The sequence below is a fragment of the Varanus komodoensis genome, unplaced genomic scaffold, assembly GCF_004798865.1.
Source record: "Varanus komodoensis strain SLA01 unplaced genomic scaffold, ASM479886v1 scaffold3, whole genome shotgun sequence".
Lineage (NCBI taxonomy): Eukaryota > Metazoa > Chordata > Lepidosauria > Squamata > Varanidae > Varanus > Varanus komodoensis.
The window spans coordinates 36,584,728-36,602,568 of NW_025335761.1; the positions used below are offsets into that span (position 1 = coordinate 36,584,728).

At 45.9% G+C, this 17,841-nt stretch overlaps 1 protein-coding gene across 1 annotated transcript; it reads right to left on the minus strand.

Moving 5' to 3' along the window:
• Positions 1-406: 406 nt before the first annotated feature.
• On the minus strand, positions 407-16,242 carry ANGEL1 (angel homolog 1). Its single transcript, XM_044435907.1, has 10 exons — positions 16,165-16,242; positions 13,732-14,340; positions 12,719-12,939; positions 11,423-11,492; positions 10,007-10,440; positions 7,796-7,922; positions 6,419-6,529; positions 5,304-5,373; positions 3,647-3,810; positions 407-2,373 (listed from the first exon to the last, which is right to left on the minus strand). The coding sequence occupies exons 1-10, from the start codon at positions 16,226-16,228 to the stop codon at positions 2,213-2,215; spliced, it is 2,031 nt and encodes a 676-aa protein (XP_044291842.1). The 5' UTR covers positions 16,229-16,242; the 3' UTR covers positions 407-2,212.
• Positions 16,243-17,841: the final 1,599 nt, after the last annotated feature.

Below are 17,841 nucleotides of genomic sequence, written 5' to 3' on the forward strand. Positions count from 1 at the left end.
GCCAATCCAGATTCCTGAAGGGATGCTGTGCATCAGGAAAGGTGTCCTAGGGAGGGGGAGGAGCTGTTCCCATCTGTGCTAGCTATATGATTTGCAAAGCAGGTGAGGAGGAAAATACATATTATATTTATATCCATCCAGAAAGAGAAATCAATATACTGCAGTCTTCAGGCAAAGCCAGCAAGTGGAGAGAGCATTTGTAAATCAAGTTGCTCTAGCAATATTGCTGACAGTTTAAGGTAGGGATGTAGAACTTGCGGCCTAGATCCAAAACTCACTGTGCCGCTCTGCCTTTACATCCCCCCCCCCGCCCCGATCTCCATTAAGTGCTACAAAATTAAAGCAAAAGATGAGATTCACAGAATGCTAAATTCTGTGTCTTATTAAACAAATCTAGAAAAACAGGTAGGTGCACAGATTTGCCTTTTTTTATTGGAGCATCAAAGTCCACTACCTATAGCCAGGTGCAACTTTAGGGATGGCATCAGATGCAAAAGATGGTATGAAGCTGCCTTGAACACAAAGCTAATCCAAATATGAGTTGCTACTGGTCAGTTAATCTAACATAAACTATCAGTCAGCTGAGCTGTAAAGCCCAAGACATGTACAGGTAGCTAAGCAATGCCCGTTTTTCATGTAATGAGCACTAAAGCTGAAACATGAACAATTAACAAAAGGTTAATTTTGTTAACAAAAGTTTTTTTTTCTTTTCAACATGATTACTATTAACTCTTTGGAGCCAGCGGGCCTCGTAGATCTTCTGCCCTCCCCTGCTGTTAAGTTACAAAGTCATTAAGGGTACAATTGTACATGTTTAGCCAGAAAAAAAGCCTACAATTTCCAGCATTCCCCAGCCAGCAGAGCTGTGGGCCTTTTTAAGGAGCTGTTGTACTGAGATAATCTCTTTGGAAAGGCACATAGCATTTGTCATTTTTGGATGATGCTTTGCTGAGAAAATATTTTGAGACTGAAGCCGCCTGTATCCTAAGCATTGCCCGCACTATCCACCAGAGGGCTCCTCCCACAGACAACTCCAATGAAGCACTTCACAGCTTCGTCCTGTGTTCTCCCCTCCACAACCCCATCTCAAGCAGCTTAAGTTTACAACTGTTCTGAAATTATAAAATTTTATTTTGCAAAGTTAACAAAACATTAAAAATACTGAAAATTCCCAATGCATTTTCTTTTCTGAGATAAACACTGCAGCATGGCTCACACACAGCTGATGTAATTCATGTGGGTTCTGTGCACCAAAGAACAGATGGGTGGGGTTATCTAGAGGTTTGACCACTAGTCTTTAGCTGCAACCCAATGATTAGAGAGAATGAGCAGCAACTGCCAGGCCAGGCCCAGCTGAGGGACTTCATGCTGTGGCTTCCAAGCTGTAAACAAAGCAGCTTTCCTCCCATTTTTCTACCATTTTTTTTCCAATCCGTCCTTCTGACTTGAGGCACAAAATTCCATCCCGATGGGTAAGAGACAGAGAGTAACAAAAGCTTTCTGAAGACCTGAGAATAGAATGCAATAAGGATTGAGAGAAAAAGAATTCTGCAACAAATGCAGAAGGGTTTCAAATGTCTCTGCTGTTCATGCAATCTTGTTGTGGAATCCGAAAAGAACACGTCTCTGTATGGTCAGGTGATTCCAAGGGGGTTGGAAGGCCATGCCAGCCAGCAAGCACCTGTCCCTGGAAGTTAAGAGCAGAAGCAGCACCTCCAAAAAGTGATTTTGCATGCTTGCTGAAATCAGCCCCACCACAACTATTCTGGAAATAATGCATGTAAAAAGGGGAGAGGGGAGGGAAAGTCTCAGGTCAAATCAGCTCTCATCCTGCTAGCCAAAGCCTTTGCCCTATAGGATCTGCCTTCTAGATCATGGTGGCTAAGCATAGTCACCGAGCAGAGAAGGACCATCTAATCATTTGCTGGAAGATGCCTTTTGAAAGGTTAGTGTAGCAGCCAGAGTAAAGGCAGGCATAAACTGGCAGTGAAGCTCAGACTAGACTGCAGCATTACAGGGTAAGCCTAGTGGATATTTCCTCATGAAAAAGCACAGGAGAGAAAAGCCAAGGGTATCTCCAAAACAGGGAAGGGTGAGGGTAGAGAAGAGAGAAAAAAAGAATTTTTTTTTTGAGTTAGCTGATGCAAACTTCAAAAACAGCATGATTTTCTCAGACTAACTCTCGTGAGAATCCTGGAGTTCTGGCACATGATCAGAAGTCAGAGATCTCGAGGCCAAAGCTGGCCAGAAGACAGAGGTGATCAGATGAGCAGAAAGGGTTTGGCAGGCCGTTTGCAGACCAAAGGATGTCTTCAGAGAGGAGGGAGAGGCGGCCGAGCAACTTGAGGGCTCCATCTTGGTACATCCTGCGGCCTGAAGAGGAATTAGAGTCGCATGTAAGACAAGGGAAGCTCAACCCCATGTGGAGACTTTGAAAGCAGCTTATATTCTACCACATGCAGGGACTGCAGTGAATGTGCCAGGGGGCGAAAAATACACACCGGTACCAAAGCAGTCAAGGGCACTTTTCCCCAATATACAAATATATGGAATACCCTCCTCTAACTGGATGCTCTCCAGATGTGCTGGACTGCAATTCCCATCATTCCCAGCCAGCATGGGAGCTATAGTCCAAAACATCTGGAGAGCACACATTTGGGGAAGGCTGCTATAGACTCATACACAACACAGCCCCTTGCCAGTATTATTTAATTTCTTTAAAATAAAAAAAAAAAAGCTGACATCATCCCTCCCAAATTGGGAAGATCCCAGATGGCCTATAGCCTATCCTCCTGAACCTATCAGCATCCTGGAGACGGTGACTCCTGGCTGGGAATGAGGGGCACTGAGTTCCAAAAATTCTCAGCAAAGGTGGATCAGATCAAGCAATCACCATGGCAGCTCACTTCAGAATACCTCCCCCCCCCACCCCCTCACTGCAGTGCTGAGATGGACAGGCCACAGAAGCATAAGAATTGAAAAGGCCTGTCTAGTCCAGTGTTCTGTCCACTTCGTGACCTGTGGGATGGCCACAGGCAGAACACGAGTGCAAGAGCACCATCTGTTTGCGTTTCCCAGCAACAGGCCTACTGCCTCTGACAATGGAGCGTACAGTCATCAGGACAAGCAGACACCAGAGCTTTCTCTTCCATGGCTCTCAGGACTGCTAACTGCAGTCTTCCAAGAGTTTTAAGGAGGCATCCTCTGGGCACTTCAGACAGTGTCTGAAGTGCCACAGGACAGTTCAGATTCCCAGATCCAAGGACAGAGACAGTACTCGGGCTGCGGAGCTGGAGGTCAGAGCTCCAACCCACCCCCTCCTATCCTTGCAGCCAGTGCATTGGCTGATCTCCAAGCTTCAGAAAGCAACTCCAGAGAGGGGAAAGCCAGGTGTTTCCGTGGGCAGGAAGAGAAGGAAACTGGAGAGGCCTGGATATGAGGGATCTACAGTCGCTCCAGCCTCTTCCCTGACCCTCTGAGAAGTTCCTGCTAGATGAGCAAAAAAGCACATTTAGTGAAAATGTGGAGCAGGACAGGAAGGCAAGGATCACCTCTGCCATGCCCCACAGGATGCCCGCAGGATGCCCCATGTTCAAGGTTGAACCAGTATCCCAATAAGGCTGGGCCCTGTATTTGTTGCGCTTACATTCATCATGATGATTCTTGACTGGCTTTGCTGAGTAGAAGATGTAATCAACTGTGGCCCCTGCACCCATTGGCATGGTTGTAATCTCAGGGCGGCCTCTCTCAGGCAGGAAGTGGTTGTACACAGAGGTCAGGTTGAGGTTGTGGTGAATATTACCTGGATACCTGCACAGAAGAAAGAGCAAGACGGGAGCAGGAGGGTAAGAAGTTGGATGAATAGATTCAGAAGCAAGAAAACGTACTGTGAGTACTCAATGTGCAATGAGTACTCACAGCCTGCTCCTCCTGCTGCTCTACTTTGAAAAAGCCACAGGAGTCAATGCCAGTGCTATACATCAAGGGTCAAACTAGGTGGCATGTTAAGTTGTATTCATTTATTTTGCTGTAAATGAGTTTTTCTGTGAGTGAGTGGAAGTTATAGTATTCCAGCTGAGCTATTCAAAATCCTAAAAGATGATGCAGTTAAAGTTCTACATTCAATATGCCAACAAATTTGGAAAACTCAGCAGTGGCCATAGAATTGGAAAAGGTCAGTTTACATTCCAATCCCAAAGAAGGGCAATGCCAAAGAATGTTCAAACTACTACACAAATGTGCTTATTTCACATATTAGCAAAGTTATGCTCAAAATCCTACAAGCTAGGCTTCAGCAGTATGTGGCCTGTGAACTACCAGAAGTACAAGTGGGGTTTCGCAGAGGAAATAGAGACCAAATTGCCAACATACGCTGGATTATGGAGAAAACTAGGGCGTTCCAGAAAAATATCTATTTTTGCTTCAATGCTTTCTGCATTGGAAGGAAAGTGCCTACCAGATAACCAGACAGTATCATCCCCTCTACTTGCACATTTCTAAAACGAAAGGTGATACAAAGACGCATTTAGTGGTATGTGTACTCTGGACCCTGGAAGCCAGGTATGCAAAATCCTCTCTTGAAGCCCTTCCCTTCAGCAACACAGAGTCTAGCAGTCTTTCAGCAGAAATGCTTTGTGTACCTTCTAAGGCAGGAGAATGTGTGGCTCTTCCATCTGTTGGTGTACAACTCCATCACCCCTAGCCAGCATAGCCACTGCTAGAGGAATATGGGAGTGTGAGCCAAAACATCTGGGAAGCCACACATTGCCCAATCCTGCTTTAAGGGCCACCTTCGACAGCTATTTGCTTTGCCTCTGCTGTCTAATCCTGAGGAAAAGCGCCTTGTAAAATACAGGAACTTTCCCCCAGAGTTAGACAACAGTGGTAAAATTGTATTAACTCGAAAATTACAGGAGCATATTTGAGAAATGACTCATTTCAGGAGGAATCTGCTGCTACTGGGGCCCAAATCCTGCTGTGGCTCAGGTGAAGTGGAGCAGGGAGCCCGAATCCAGTAAGTTCGCGACATCCTGGGGGTGAGCAGACTCTCTAGCAAGCACCTGTCTCAGGCAAGCAAGCGCCCTCTCCTTGGAAAAGCTAGCAGAGGCACATGGAGTTCTCCATGCTAGCAAGAGCCTTGTGACTGGGATCGGACAAACTCTTGCAGCCAAAGCTGTGTCGATTCTGACCAGCATTCTTTAGAGCGCAGCTCTGTGCATGTTCAAGTTGTAGGACTGCTTTCCTTCCATGTTCCTGGTTAAGGCCTTGCCACATTTATAGCACTCAAACCCTTTTCCTGTTACCTTGAACAAAACGGTTCCGGATCAGAGTTGTTCACAACAGTGAGCTCCTTTGGCCAGTGTGCAGGACAGTCTGCAGAGCAGCAAAGCAACAACAAAAATGCAGATCAAACACACAATCAAACTTGTATGCTTTGGGGCCAAACCCACCAGAAGTGGCCTAATCAAATGCTGCCCCTCCATCCCACAATGCTAGGCAACACGGAAACAGTGGTCTCGGTGTCCAGTGTCGGCTCCCTTGAATATTTCCAACTTGAAAGCATTTATGACAGTTAACATTCCATGCAGGGAGCAATTTTCATGAGGGATTATAGGTTAACCCTCTCCATATGCTGGAATTCCCCTCCATTCCCGTACACAGCAATACAGCATAGAAAAAATAAAACTGCAATTGGAAGCTCTTCTTCTAGGCTGAATTACATGAAGTGAAGGATTTTTCCAGGAGGGAAAGATAGAAGTGGGGAACATGTGCGCAAGCACACACATGCAGTGTAAATTAATGGTAATTAAAATGGAACAACTGATTTGTTACTACTAATTGTAACCAGAGTGCAACTTTTTTGAAGAGGGGATTTTTATTTGAGGCAATTTGGAAGAAAAATTCATTGCAGTGCCTTCTGCGAAATGTAAATAAACCTGAGTATTTCTCAATTTACACATGAAGCAATCCACCAACATCTGGAGGGTCACAAATTCCTCATCTCCAATCCATGGAGCAGCAAACTAGCACTTCTGAGCAGAGAGCATGGGAGAATTCCACGTGGACCTTTTAATCAAATTTCATAGAGTAGGCATAGGTCTGCTAGCCTGATATCCTTCAGAAACAGAAGGGCTTTGGTGAAACCCTTACAACTTGGATGGGGAAAGCATGACCCTCCAGGTGTTGGACTGAAACTACCACCATCCCTCAACATTATCCATGGTGGATTGGGCTGACTGGAATTGCAATCCAGAATCCTCTGGATGACACCAAGTTCCCCACCCTTACTGTACAAGGCCCACAGGAAACGAGGATTATGCTGATGCTTCTGGGCCATCTCAAGCCATTATCTCATCTCTTACACTGAGGTATAGCTATAGGAAATCAAAGTGTCATGGTGAAACTTGTGTCTGGATACCTGGTTTTGCATCTGTCACACCTTCCAAAAGGATCAAATCTGCAGGCCGCTCGCAGGCAGCAGCACAGTAACGAAACTGAAGAAGGAAGTCACGGCTGTATTTGCGCCTATCTGCATGGAAGAAATCAGACCAGAAGGAGAGAAACAGAAGGAAATAGTCAAGGTGTGTCCTCAGACTGCAAACTGTTTGCTATTATTACATCTACAAGGCAGAGGTGCAAGTCCAGACTGCATCCTGTGGGCTGTGCAGACTCTATTTCAAATACTAAGTTGCCAATAAAAAAAGAGAATTGGAACCTAATCCTAGGGTTGGGGGTGCAGATCATACACACTCTTCCAAAAACTTAAAAGTTGCTTCAAGATAGTGAGAAATGGAACAGATGAAACATGAGAAGCCTAGAGCCTTGGACACATCTCCACAAGCATCAATCACAGACTTACATCCTTGACAACCCAGTCTTTCGCACCTCAGAGACCTCCAGATGGGTTGGACTGCATCCCAAAAATTAATGTGTGTGTGCCAGGCCAGAATATAAGCTGGTGTAAAAGGGCAGGGAATCATTAATAGCTTTCCCTCTGATAATGGATAACTTACAACATAATAATGTGTGTGCTTCTTTATATATTTATTTCCAATATTTTATCCTATCTAATATCCAAGATGGCTCTCTAGATGGCTTACAGAAGCAAAACCATAAGAACACATTAACTAAAACATAATCTTCAATATATATAAAAATCAAGTAAAATCCAATACCGTTAACCATCAAAATACAGGGTGAATAAAAAAGTTTTAGCCTGGCACTGAAATAAAGCATTGGTCCCAGGTACACCTCTTTGGGGAACAGGTCTCATAGCTGGGGCGCCAGCACAGGAAAGGCCCTCCCATAGGTAGCCACCCTTCTAGCCTCTTTCAAAGAGGGCTCCCGGAGAAGGACCTCAGTAGAAGATCTCAGAATTCAGGCATTTAGAGCTTCCTACGTCAATGTTAACACCAGTGCAGGTGACATAGGACTGGTGTTAAGTGGTCACATTGGCCAGTCCTAGTAAGCAGCCTGGTAGCTTTATTCTGTACCAATTGAAGTATCCAGACTATTTTCCAGGGTAGCCCCATGTATAGCACATTACAATAGTCCAACTGGAAGATGACCAGAGCATGGATTTCAATGGGACTTCCTCCCTAGTAAGTGGGTTTAGAATGGCAGCCTAAAACTCATCAAGAGTTATCAGAAGTGCTTAAAGTGTTAGTGGTGTGTGCCTGCATGTGTGGGCATGCACTGAAAAGCCCAAAGACCCTAGGCTGTTGGAAAACAGTCCGTTCATGGAAGAGGACAGGACAGTGATACACGTGTCCTCATTTTTCACCATGAAACTCACCTGACTTCTTGCTTTGGCAAAGAGTGATGTACTGGCAGCCATCTGTTACACCCAGGCTAGCAGGCCAGAGAGGAGTCAGCAGTTTCCGCTGATGTGGGTTCTGACACAATTCTTCCTGCCCAGACACCTGCAGAGGCAAAATTGGCAGAACACAAATGCCCACGAAGTCTTTTGAGGCAGAAAGAGCCTTTCCAAGCCACGGTCAGCCACTGACAGCAGGTACCTGGCCATGTTAAAGCAAGTCAGAAAGCCAGCAGCCATGCAGCTGCAGCAACCTTCTCTAACCTATCCACCTTTGGAGAAACACTAAGCTGGGGAAGGCCGATTTAGGGAATCAGAGCATTTTACATCTCCACTAAGGGCACAGAAAGAGAAAAACAAATGACCAGTACAGTCAAGCTCAGTATCACTGAAATAGGCTTTGCATGGCACAAGGAGGTATAGCATCATGTGCATTTGTCTCAGGGACAGAAGGAGATTTCAGGTCCAATCATCTTAAATGCACCAGTCCCCAACAGTGCTCACCATGCATCAAATGCATACATCTTGGAGTTCACATATACTTGGAGTTCAGCACTTCCATGTTTTCTTGCCTGATCATACTTTATGGTTTATGCAGACATTTTCAATGGTCTGGTACTTTGCTTATCTTATCATGATTTAACTTCCTGAAAAGCTTTGATATTAATTCTTTCATATTTCTGAGCCTGCTTTGTCCATCTCTCAAGCTGCCTGTTTTGTACTACTGTCTGTCTGTCTGTCTGTCTGTCTGTCTGTCTGTCTCATTGATATGCTGCCCAATTGTGCAACAGCACCTCTGGGTGGCTCACAACCACAGTGTACACTATTTATTGGGGATCATGGGCGGAAGGGTGCTGTTGCACTTGTGTTCTCCTCGTGAGTTTCCTATGAGCAGCCAGTTGCCTACTGTACGAACAGATGGAGCGCTGGTCTGATCCAGCACGGCTGCTCTTATGTTCTTCGGATGATGACTAGAGCTGCCATGCCCTACTTAGGCCATAAAGTGGCTCCCATTGAAAGCAAATACTAAGTATGCGACAGTTCCAGCTAGCTAGTCTGGGAAGACATTTTTCTCCGTTGTGCCAAAATGCAACAGAGGTCATCCTATGAAGCTGACTGGTAGGAGATGCAGGACAGATGAAAGCAAGTATGTCGCACAACACATAGTTAAACTGTGGAATTTTCTTCCAAAAGTAGTAGCAATCACCACCAATCTGGATGAATTTAATTATTACTATATACTGCATTACATTTACAGTGCACCATTCTTCCTCTTGCAAGGAACCCAAGGCAGCTCAAAAGCTTCTTCTCCACTCCGTTTCACCCTAACAGCAAAAACTGTGAGGAAGGTTAGACTGAGGTTACTGCAGGCTGTTCTTAGCACTGTCTCTATTTTGTGTCTTTGGTCAGATCCTGGCTAAATTCATGGATAAGAAATCTTTCAGTGACTGCAGGTCTTCATGGCTCTGTGCTGTGTGTGGTATCAGAGGCAGTTTCTGGGGATGATGGGCTCTGTGCACCAGTTTCTGGGGATGATGGGCAAGAATGTGCTGTTGCACTCATATCCTGCTTGTGTTTTTGGAGTGTGTGACTAGTTGGCCACTGTGTGAACTGAATGCTGGACTAGATGGATCTTTGTCTGATCCAGCATGACCCCTTTTATGCACTATGACACCGCAGGAAACTTCCATGAAGGCACACACAGATTCAAAGTTCTCATTTCACTGTTATCCCCATTCCTTTCTAAATATCCTGGTTACTCCATTTTTTTAAATCTTAAGTTACTTTTATCTGATCAATCCAATTGCCAAATACTGTTCGGTAGCTTGTACAGTGCATGATAGAATTAATCCTAAATGTTGTTAAGTTCTACCAGAATGCATTTATTTTCTTATCTGAATTATCGTAATTTCACTAGTACTGCATTTTCTTATTTGTAATTAATTGTAATTTTGTGTTTTACTTATTGGCTGGTCAATGACCAAATAAATAATTGAGTTCTCATTTCACCAGAAATTAATTGGTTCAGTTTTGCTGAAGAATTTGACCAGACACAAAAATAGAGACAGTGCTAAGAACAGCCAACAGTAACCTCAAGAGATGTTAAATCCTCAGAGATTGCATGAATTGCACACTCAAGAGCTGAAGCTAGCCAATAGCTGTTGCTTCCTAGTCACTTTCTCTGCTTACCTTCCAGGCAGGCATCCCATGGTAGTACAACTGGCCATTCCGGATGAATCTGTACAGTGGCGAATCAGGCACAGAGTTAAGGTCCCCACATAAGATGACAGGGCAGTAATTGCCATCTGCCATCTTTGCAGTCTTGTCAATCTCTGCCAGGAGTAGAGCCATCTGGGCCAGCTTGATATCTCCCCGACGAGGGTTGTACAACACATGAGTGTTTGCCACACATAAGGGCTTGATTGCCTTGCCTCCCAAGGTCTCCGGAAGCACAGGCTGCAGCAGCAGCACTAGGCCCACATTGTCCCTGTTGAGGATATCCAAGCCAGGTCGGAAGTATTCAACAGGGCTGGCGCTGATCAACTGGAACTTGCTCTGTTTGTAGCAGACTGCACACCCATCCGTCTTGCGTCCTGTCCGTCGCTTGTAGATGCAGGTAAAGCCTGGCCAAACAACAAAAGCCCTTATCAGAGCCATGGTCAGCAATTCAGGCTGCAACCCCACCATACAATGGGAGTAAGACCCACTGAACTCCAAGTGAACCTGGTGCATAGGAACAGTGTGACAGTCTCTGCAAGTCAGACATAATATATACATCTTATTCTTCTGGCTTGTGTTTACAACAGGCATGTGTTTTTCCTGGCCCACTTATAGACTGAATCTGGGACTTTCTACATGCAGAACAGCAGGCCACATTCCCTGCAGACTGCACAATCTGTTCCTGCCAGGGTAGAGAGGGGGGTGCTTTTCTTTGTCTCAGGAGAGACAAAGGATTGATACAGGAAGAAAACCCACTTGCAGAGGGATCCCAGTGTGCAGGGAAAGGAGGTTCAGCCATTCCATTTACACATGTGGAGAAAGGGAGGAGAGCTGAAGATTCTGCATGAAGGGGAAGGCTGTGTATGGGTGACCAGCAACCCTCAATTGATAGCAAAGAAAGGTTATTTACCCAGCAACAATATATAGGTATGAGCTTTCCTTGTTGCAATGCAGTGGGGTAGCCTGGTCCTGAATGGGAAACTAAGACCAAACTCACTGTTGGCAACACGAACTACTAGAATTGGGTAGCTGACACTGAAATAAACTCTTTCTCCATGAAGGCTGGGAAAAAACCTCCTAGAATACTTTGTGCCAGTGGTCTTATGCTGTCAGGAGTCATCTTATGTCCCTCTTCTTTCCTTTTCTCATGTGATCTCACTTCTTTCTAGCCGAAGTCCAACACATTAATCACTTTACCCTTTGTTAGCAAGCTATTTTATGACTATCAGGTGTTACTAATAAACTGAGCATTATGCTGCACGCAAAAACACAGATCAGCATAATTGCCGGCATTTGCAGAATCTTCCTGGCAACTGTGGCTATGGGGACTCTCCTGCTGAGCACCTGTGCTTCAAAATTTATCCCAGCAGCAAAAGGAGGTGATACCTATCATCATAAGTGCTGGCTCCAGCTGCTCCCAAAAGTGATTTTCTTGAACTTCTTGGAGACAGAGAACCTGGAGGGGGGGGGGGGCAGAATGAGAACACACTTAGCAGCTGCCAGTCCAAGGCAGAACAACAGAAAAGATTTCTTCATTTTAGTATTTTCTCTTTGCTGATTCCACTTGTCCTAGAGTGGAAATGCACACACCATCCTTTGGGACTGTGCACCGTTATGCAGTCAAGCAATGTCAGCCAAATAGGGTACCTCAGGCTGTAGAGTTTTGAAAAGGCGGGAGCCTGAAACCAGAGATGCTCACAACTATGAAATGGTTCTACCAAGATGTCAGATTGTTCTCAGCAGCCCTTGACAGGTGAACCCCTAAACCAGCCATTTCAAAAACATACCAGACTCAAAGTCTGGCAGTGGGTTGTATGTGAGGATGATACAGATTGCACTTTTTGCAGTGGAGGGCCCCTGGTGTTTTATTAACAAACACTGGCTGAGTGAAAGTGTCTCAGGTGCACATTAAGCAAATACAGAAGGGTCCAGGTCTGCTAAGTAAGAACACTCCTAGCCCCCGGCAACTAATACCTCCTTCAAACTTATTCCAGTTTTGTGCTATTTTGAGTCACAAATCCCAAGTTTTGTGCTGCCACCTATAAACTGATACATCATATACTGGTTCATAGTTAATACATACTAAACCCAGTATCATGGCATCACCTCCAAAACAGTGCCAAGGTCTTGCACTAATTTTATGCCAAAAATCTTTGAGTTGTAAACGGGGCTATAATCCACACAGGTTTGTGCTAATTTATTAAAATACCAGAACAACTGAAACAGTTATTTTAAAATTATCCCCTTATTCACAAGGATGGGAGCCCACTGAACTCAGCAAGACATGAGTAAAAACCTAAGATTTGTGGCAGAAAACAACATAAACTTGGAGAAATGGTTAGAGGTGATATGGGAATGTAATTTTTTGTCCAACTTAACTCCAATTTGTCCAATTTGATACATTAATGCACAGCTATGGGTGGTGGCAGAAAACTCAGGTTTAGTGGCATAAAAGAACATAAAATTTGGCATATTTAGAGAAGATATGAGAATGTGCATCTTTTACCTTCACACAGCCCCCTCCAAGGGAATATATCATTTTCACACTTTTGGTAGCCACACAAAAGCTCAGTATTTATGGCACAAAACTGGCACAAAATTGTGGTAAACGTTTGGTAGGGAAACTAGCTTGAGGCAAGGTGCTCATACTTAACAAAGGCAATGGGTTCAAGTTTTACTCACATCCGGATCCCAGTGCTGAATCTCCTGCAAGAGATTTGTGAAACGATAGGTCCAGTTCAGAATGTCTGGATGGCAATGCATGTAAAGATGAGGGGTTTGCTCTATCAGGTCCTGGGACAGAATGTTGTAGGACATGACCCTGAATTCAAAGAATCCCTCAGAGCCCAGGTCCGGGATGCAGGCCTGAGCCGAAAGATCCTCCCAATCTCTCCACAAAATCTCTGCAAAAGGACAAAGAGCAGAAGCGGTTAAGTCAGTGTTGAAAATGCTTCTCTGTGGTACACCTGGAACTAAGGAAAATATTCCAGGTGGTGAGGGTGGCATTGGGGTATTTAGATAGAAAAATCTGCAACTCCATTTCCCAACAGCCCCAATCTAATGTAAGAGTCCACACAATTTCTTTTAACTTAAAAGAAAAAAACAATAGGAGATCCTGATTACAGCATCCTGATCCCATGTCACATTTGGTTCGAAGCTAAAAGTCAAATCACCTGAACTGGTAAAATATACCTTGGCATTTAATGAGAGCCATTTGGGCTAAAGAGGCAGGTTAGAAATCTAAAAAAAGTACACATTTTTAAAGATGAAAAATGGCACCTCCAATACAGAAATTCCCTCACAGGTAAAGGAGTGCCTATTTCACATATTCCTGGGGATGCCACCCTCCTCAAAATTCTCCTTCCTGTAAGCTTAGCTGATATCCTCCCAGTTGTTCAAAGCATGCATTTTTCCAAGGCTATATTGCTCCCAGTTGTAATGCAAAATATTTTCCAAGAGTTGTTCTTGTAGGGGAATTAAGACCCATGAGCTTCATCTAAGACCTACTTCTGGTAGAAACAACACTGGTAGAACTGATTTGTCAATAGCAGCTGCCTGAATGCTTAATTTCTTCCTGGCAGTATGGCTGTAGAGATTGCCATGATAAGCACCTGCACTTCCAAGTTTTACCACTATACTACCAGCAGTGCCCTAAGAGTGTGGTGAAAAACAAGATGAAATACCACCATACTTACCATGATAAGGTATCTCTAGTGGGAGTGGCTGAAATTGACCAGTGCTCTGGAAAGGCCACAGAACTCCCTCTGTTGACACCACCTCTGTCTCTTGTGCAGGACTCCAGGCTAAGACAGCAGGGTCCTCAATCCAGACTTCTGTGGACAGGGGGGCAGCATCAACCATCTGAGGATCATCCTGCGTCCTTACAGCTGTCCACAGAGCATTGTCTCCCAGGGCTGCTCTTCCCTCCACTGGTAAGTTTGCCAGTGTGCTTTCTACAAACGCCTGGAGTCCTGCAGGTAGTTCAGTCTGGACCTCATTCTGCTGCTGCTGCTGCTGCTGCTCCTGGTCCCCAGATTGTGGTGGCAAGTTCAGGTCACTTAAGCTCATCATGAGTAGTTCTGAGCCTTCCTGCCACTCGGCAGCCAAAACGGCGGAACCTTTCTCCGATTCTGAAGTACTATCATTGGTGTGTAGCCCGCCAGCTCCTTCCTCCAGCCACTGCTGCAGCAGGGCTTGCTGCTCCTCTGCAACCGGCTTGCCGCTGGCAGGAGCAGAGAGACCGTCTATATGGGTGGCCGGGCTCTTCGCCAGAAGCACGTTCTTTTGACATGTAAAGAAAGCATCTGCCCAAAAATATATAAATACATATATGTACACTTTACACCAGATGCTGATAAAAGAGGACCTGCTACCTATTATAGTAAAATTAGATGTAGTGAAATGATTTCAGTGGAACAACAGATTATATGTCACTATTCAGAGGGAGTAAAGCTTGGCACAGTAGGACAACCTTTCAGGTTTTGCCATGGCTGGAAAAAGAAAGTGGTCCAAGGCAATGTTTCCTGGATACATCTGATGCTTTGGATGTCAATTCCTCAGTGGCTCAGTCAGCAAAGCCAATGGATTGGACTTCTGAAAATTGTCATCCAAAATAACTGGATGACAGTTTTCTGGTTGCCTATCTCTAAAGCAAGGGTAAGTAGTCCAGGTGCCCCCCAGATGTTTTGGACTACAAGTCCTATTAACTGCAGCCAGCACTGCCAATGGCAAAGGATATTTGTGAAAATGCACCCCAAATCCCCTAATGAACCCACTCAGCAGTTCTATGCTGGGAGACAGCCTTGAGAAATCCCACTCAGAAAGGGGTCAAACATAAGTCCCTAGCTTCACCTTCTGAAGCCAGCCCACAAGGAAAGACCAGAACTATTGCAGAGCCCAGTCCAGATGGTCCAGAAGGACAGCACCATCAATGGTAGTGTGAGACCTCCAGCAGAACCTGATCCTGGCACAGATGACCAATTTAGGTGACCAAAATGGCCAAGATGCTTCCAAACCACACAGGTGGTTGAGCACCTTCTCCCAAACAAGGACCATTTCAACCAAGTGCCCTGTGACTGGGATAGGAAGAAGGAAGCTGTAACCACCACCATCTCTTCAAATATGCTTTTAAAACAAATGTCAATTATATTTCTCCTGCCTAGCCCTTATACCACATGTTACATTTCTGGTGCAGGCCTCTATGATGCTGCTAAAATAAGCTGACCTGGAAAGTTTTTATGATAAAGGTGGGATATAGATGCATAAATAAATAAATAAATAAATTTGGCACAGATGTAGTTCAAGGTGCTTCAGTCCTAAATAGTCCAACATTTTTTCTTCTGCTGCTCTGAAGAATAATGCACCCCATCTCATCTCACCTATAATGCAGAGAAAACTACTACTGAGCACACTTAAAGGGATGTTGCAAGGACAGCAGGAAGATAACGCTTTTGGAACAGTACAGCAGCGCTTGTGTATAAAGCAAGTATTACATAAACACCACGCATATTTGCCTGCTGACATGCCCCGCCCAGGGCCACTCCTTCGGGATCCAATACTGGCCTTAAGCGCACTATTGCTAGGTTTACAAACTGATATTCTAGCATATGCAATTTCCAGAGGGGGAGCCATGTTCACTTTGTTGCAGCAAAAACAACAGCGTCTCGCGGCACCGTGAAGACTAGTGCCTTCATTCTGACATGAGTTTTCGCGGAACCCGCCTGGAAGGCCGCCTCTGTCAATTCCGCCCCAGAGCGGTTGACATGCTGATTTACCTCCTGGGGGGGAGGGGGGGGACGTCGTGAGCACATGGGGAGACCGGTAGCCAGAGGGGCCGGATGGGGGCGTCGGTGGCCGTTAAGGCCTCCAAGCACTGCCGTCCCCCAGGAGTGGGGCAGACAAGCGGCGGGGGTGGGGAGCAGGTGTTACGCTCTTCCCGGGATTCCTGCCAGCCTCAGCCGCCCCCCCCCAGCTCACGTTAGACTAGGCCAGGGCCTCGGCTAGCAGCAGGAGAGCGGCCTCCCCGCCGCGGTCGGGGAGAAGCCCCCGCCGCGCCTCGCTCTCTGCATGCTCCGGCCCGCGACGCCGCCCCCTGCGTGGGGGCGCAGAAGAGGCAGAAGGGGGGTTACCTTGGAAAGCCCGGAGGAGCCGGGCGAGGGGCAGCAGAACGTAACAGAGCACCGTCCCGATCATGCCGCCCGCTCCGCTCCGCTCCTCCCCTGCCAGCTGCCAGCCGCCAGCCGCCAGCCACGCGTGAACCTAGCTCCGCCTTGACGGAACTCTTCGAAGGGCGCCCGGGACTGGCAGGCGAACTGGCGGCCGGGCGGCCGCGCCGTTGAGCGTCGTAGCGCCGGCCCGGAGCCTTCCTCGCTCGGCGGACAGCCTTTGTTGGAGACTAGGGAAGCGTTAAGCTCGGAAATAGCTGGGAGCGGGGTAGAGGACTCACTTCCCACGTTACACTAACTAACGGGTGGGCGACCGGCGCGGGGGGTGACAGGGCATACGCAAAACTCGCACCCTTCTAAATCGGCGTTTGCTAATCCGAAACAAGTGCGAAACATTTCGGTGTGATCGTCCAGTGTGCTTAAAGGAGGTGCGGGGGGACGAGGAGACCCAGATTCAGACCTCCCTTCGGACATGAAGTTTTTCAAGGATCTTCGGCCACTCACTGCTTCTAGCCTTAACCTACCTCACAGGGTTGTCAGGAGGAGAAGGGGGCACTCGCGCACCATGTGGGCCACCTTGGGTCTTTGGAGAAAAGGCGGGACGTGGGTGCAATGCCCAAAGTTTGTGGGTGGCTGGAGTGGTAGCACCTGCCGTGCTGTCTCCTGTGGGAATCCAACCGCGAGTTGATAGGTGGGGGGCTATAGGAATTTGACCTGTCCTTGTTTATAAACGGGTATGTAAATCAGCATAATACCCTATTAATTATTGCTCAGGTGTGTAGACTGCCCACTAATATAGAAAAGTTCTTAAGCACCCTTTTTGTTGAGTTTACTTCCATTCCCCCCCCCCCGTTTAGATGTTTGCCTATTTTAGGAGGATTCTGAAATGCATTAATAAACTACAGGATTCTGGATTAAACATTATTCATTATTCTAATTAATTCATATAAGCTGGGGTGATTTTCTGTGAATGCATCAGGAAGAGATCTCAAGCTCTGAATCGGAGCAGGATATGCAGAAGAACAACGCTGCCAGATCAAAGTGAGGGTCCATCAACTCCAGCAGGCTCTTCCCAGTGGGAAGCCCATAAGCAGCCCGTGGGTGGTGGGTGTGCATCAGCCCACTGGCCCTGGTGCCAGAGGGTAGCATCTAAAGAATCAGGAAGGCTAATTTTTTAAACTAAAAGCTGTCTTCTTCTTGACTTCTGGTTTCTGAAACTTAAATTGCTGTCAGGTTTTTTTTCAAAATTAATTCCACCACCAAAAGTGTATCAGGTTTTAGCATTAATATTTTAACTTACCTAGCTTAAGAAGCTCCTAAATATCATCCTGGACTTCCAAATGTTGTAGCTACTTTCTCTTCCTATTTCCATTCCGGTTGTTTGCTTTTCCTTTCATGTATGGCCTAGCTTATTTACCTGACCTATGTGAGCTGGTTGTACTAAATTTACCCCTTGCTTGTCCTCGTGATTGCTCCTCCCAAAATAACAACCCTATCACTGGCTTTAGCCTTGGATTTATTTACATGCTTTCTGGGTAAATCTGAGGTCACAAAAGTGACAACTTGGAAGCTCTCTTCATATGGTTCTGCCTAGTCCAGCTGTCACTGATAAACTACAAAAAGTCTCTGTACACTTCAAAG

Excerpts from the sequence above, each read along its gene's own strand:
- ANGEL1 (XM_044435907.1), bottom strand. The coding sequence starts at position 16,228 with ATGATCGGGACGGTGCTCTGTTACGTTCTGCTGCCCCTCGCCCGGCTC. Across the intron at positions 6,530-7,795 it reads TTGCCAAAGCAAGAAGTCAG|ATAGGCGCAAATACAGCCGT; the intron begins GTGAGTTTCATG and ends TCTTCCATGCAG. Across the intron at positions 2,374-3,646 it reads CAAGAATCATCATGATGAAT|GCCGCAGGATGTACCAAGAT; the intron begins GTAAGCGCAACA and ends ATTCCTCTTCAG.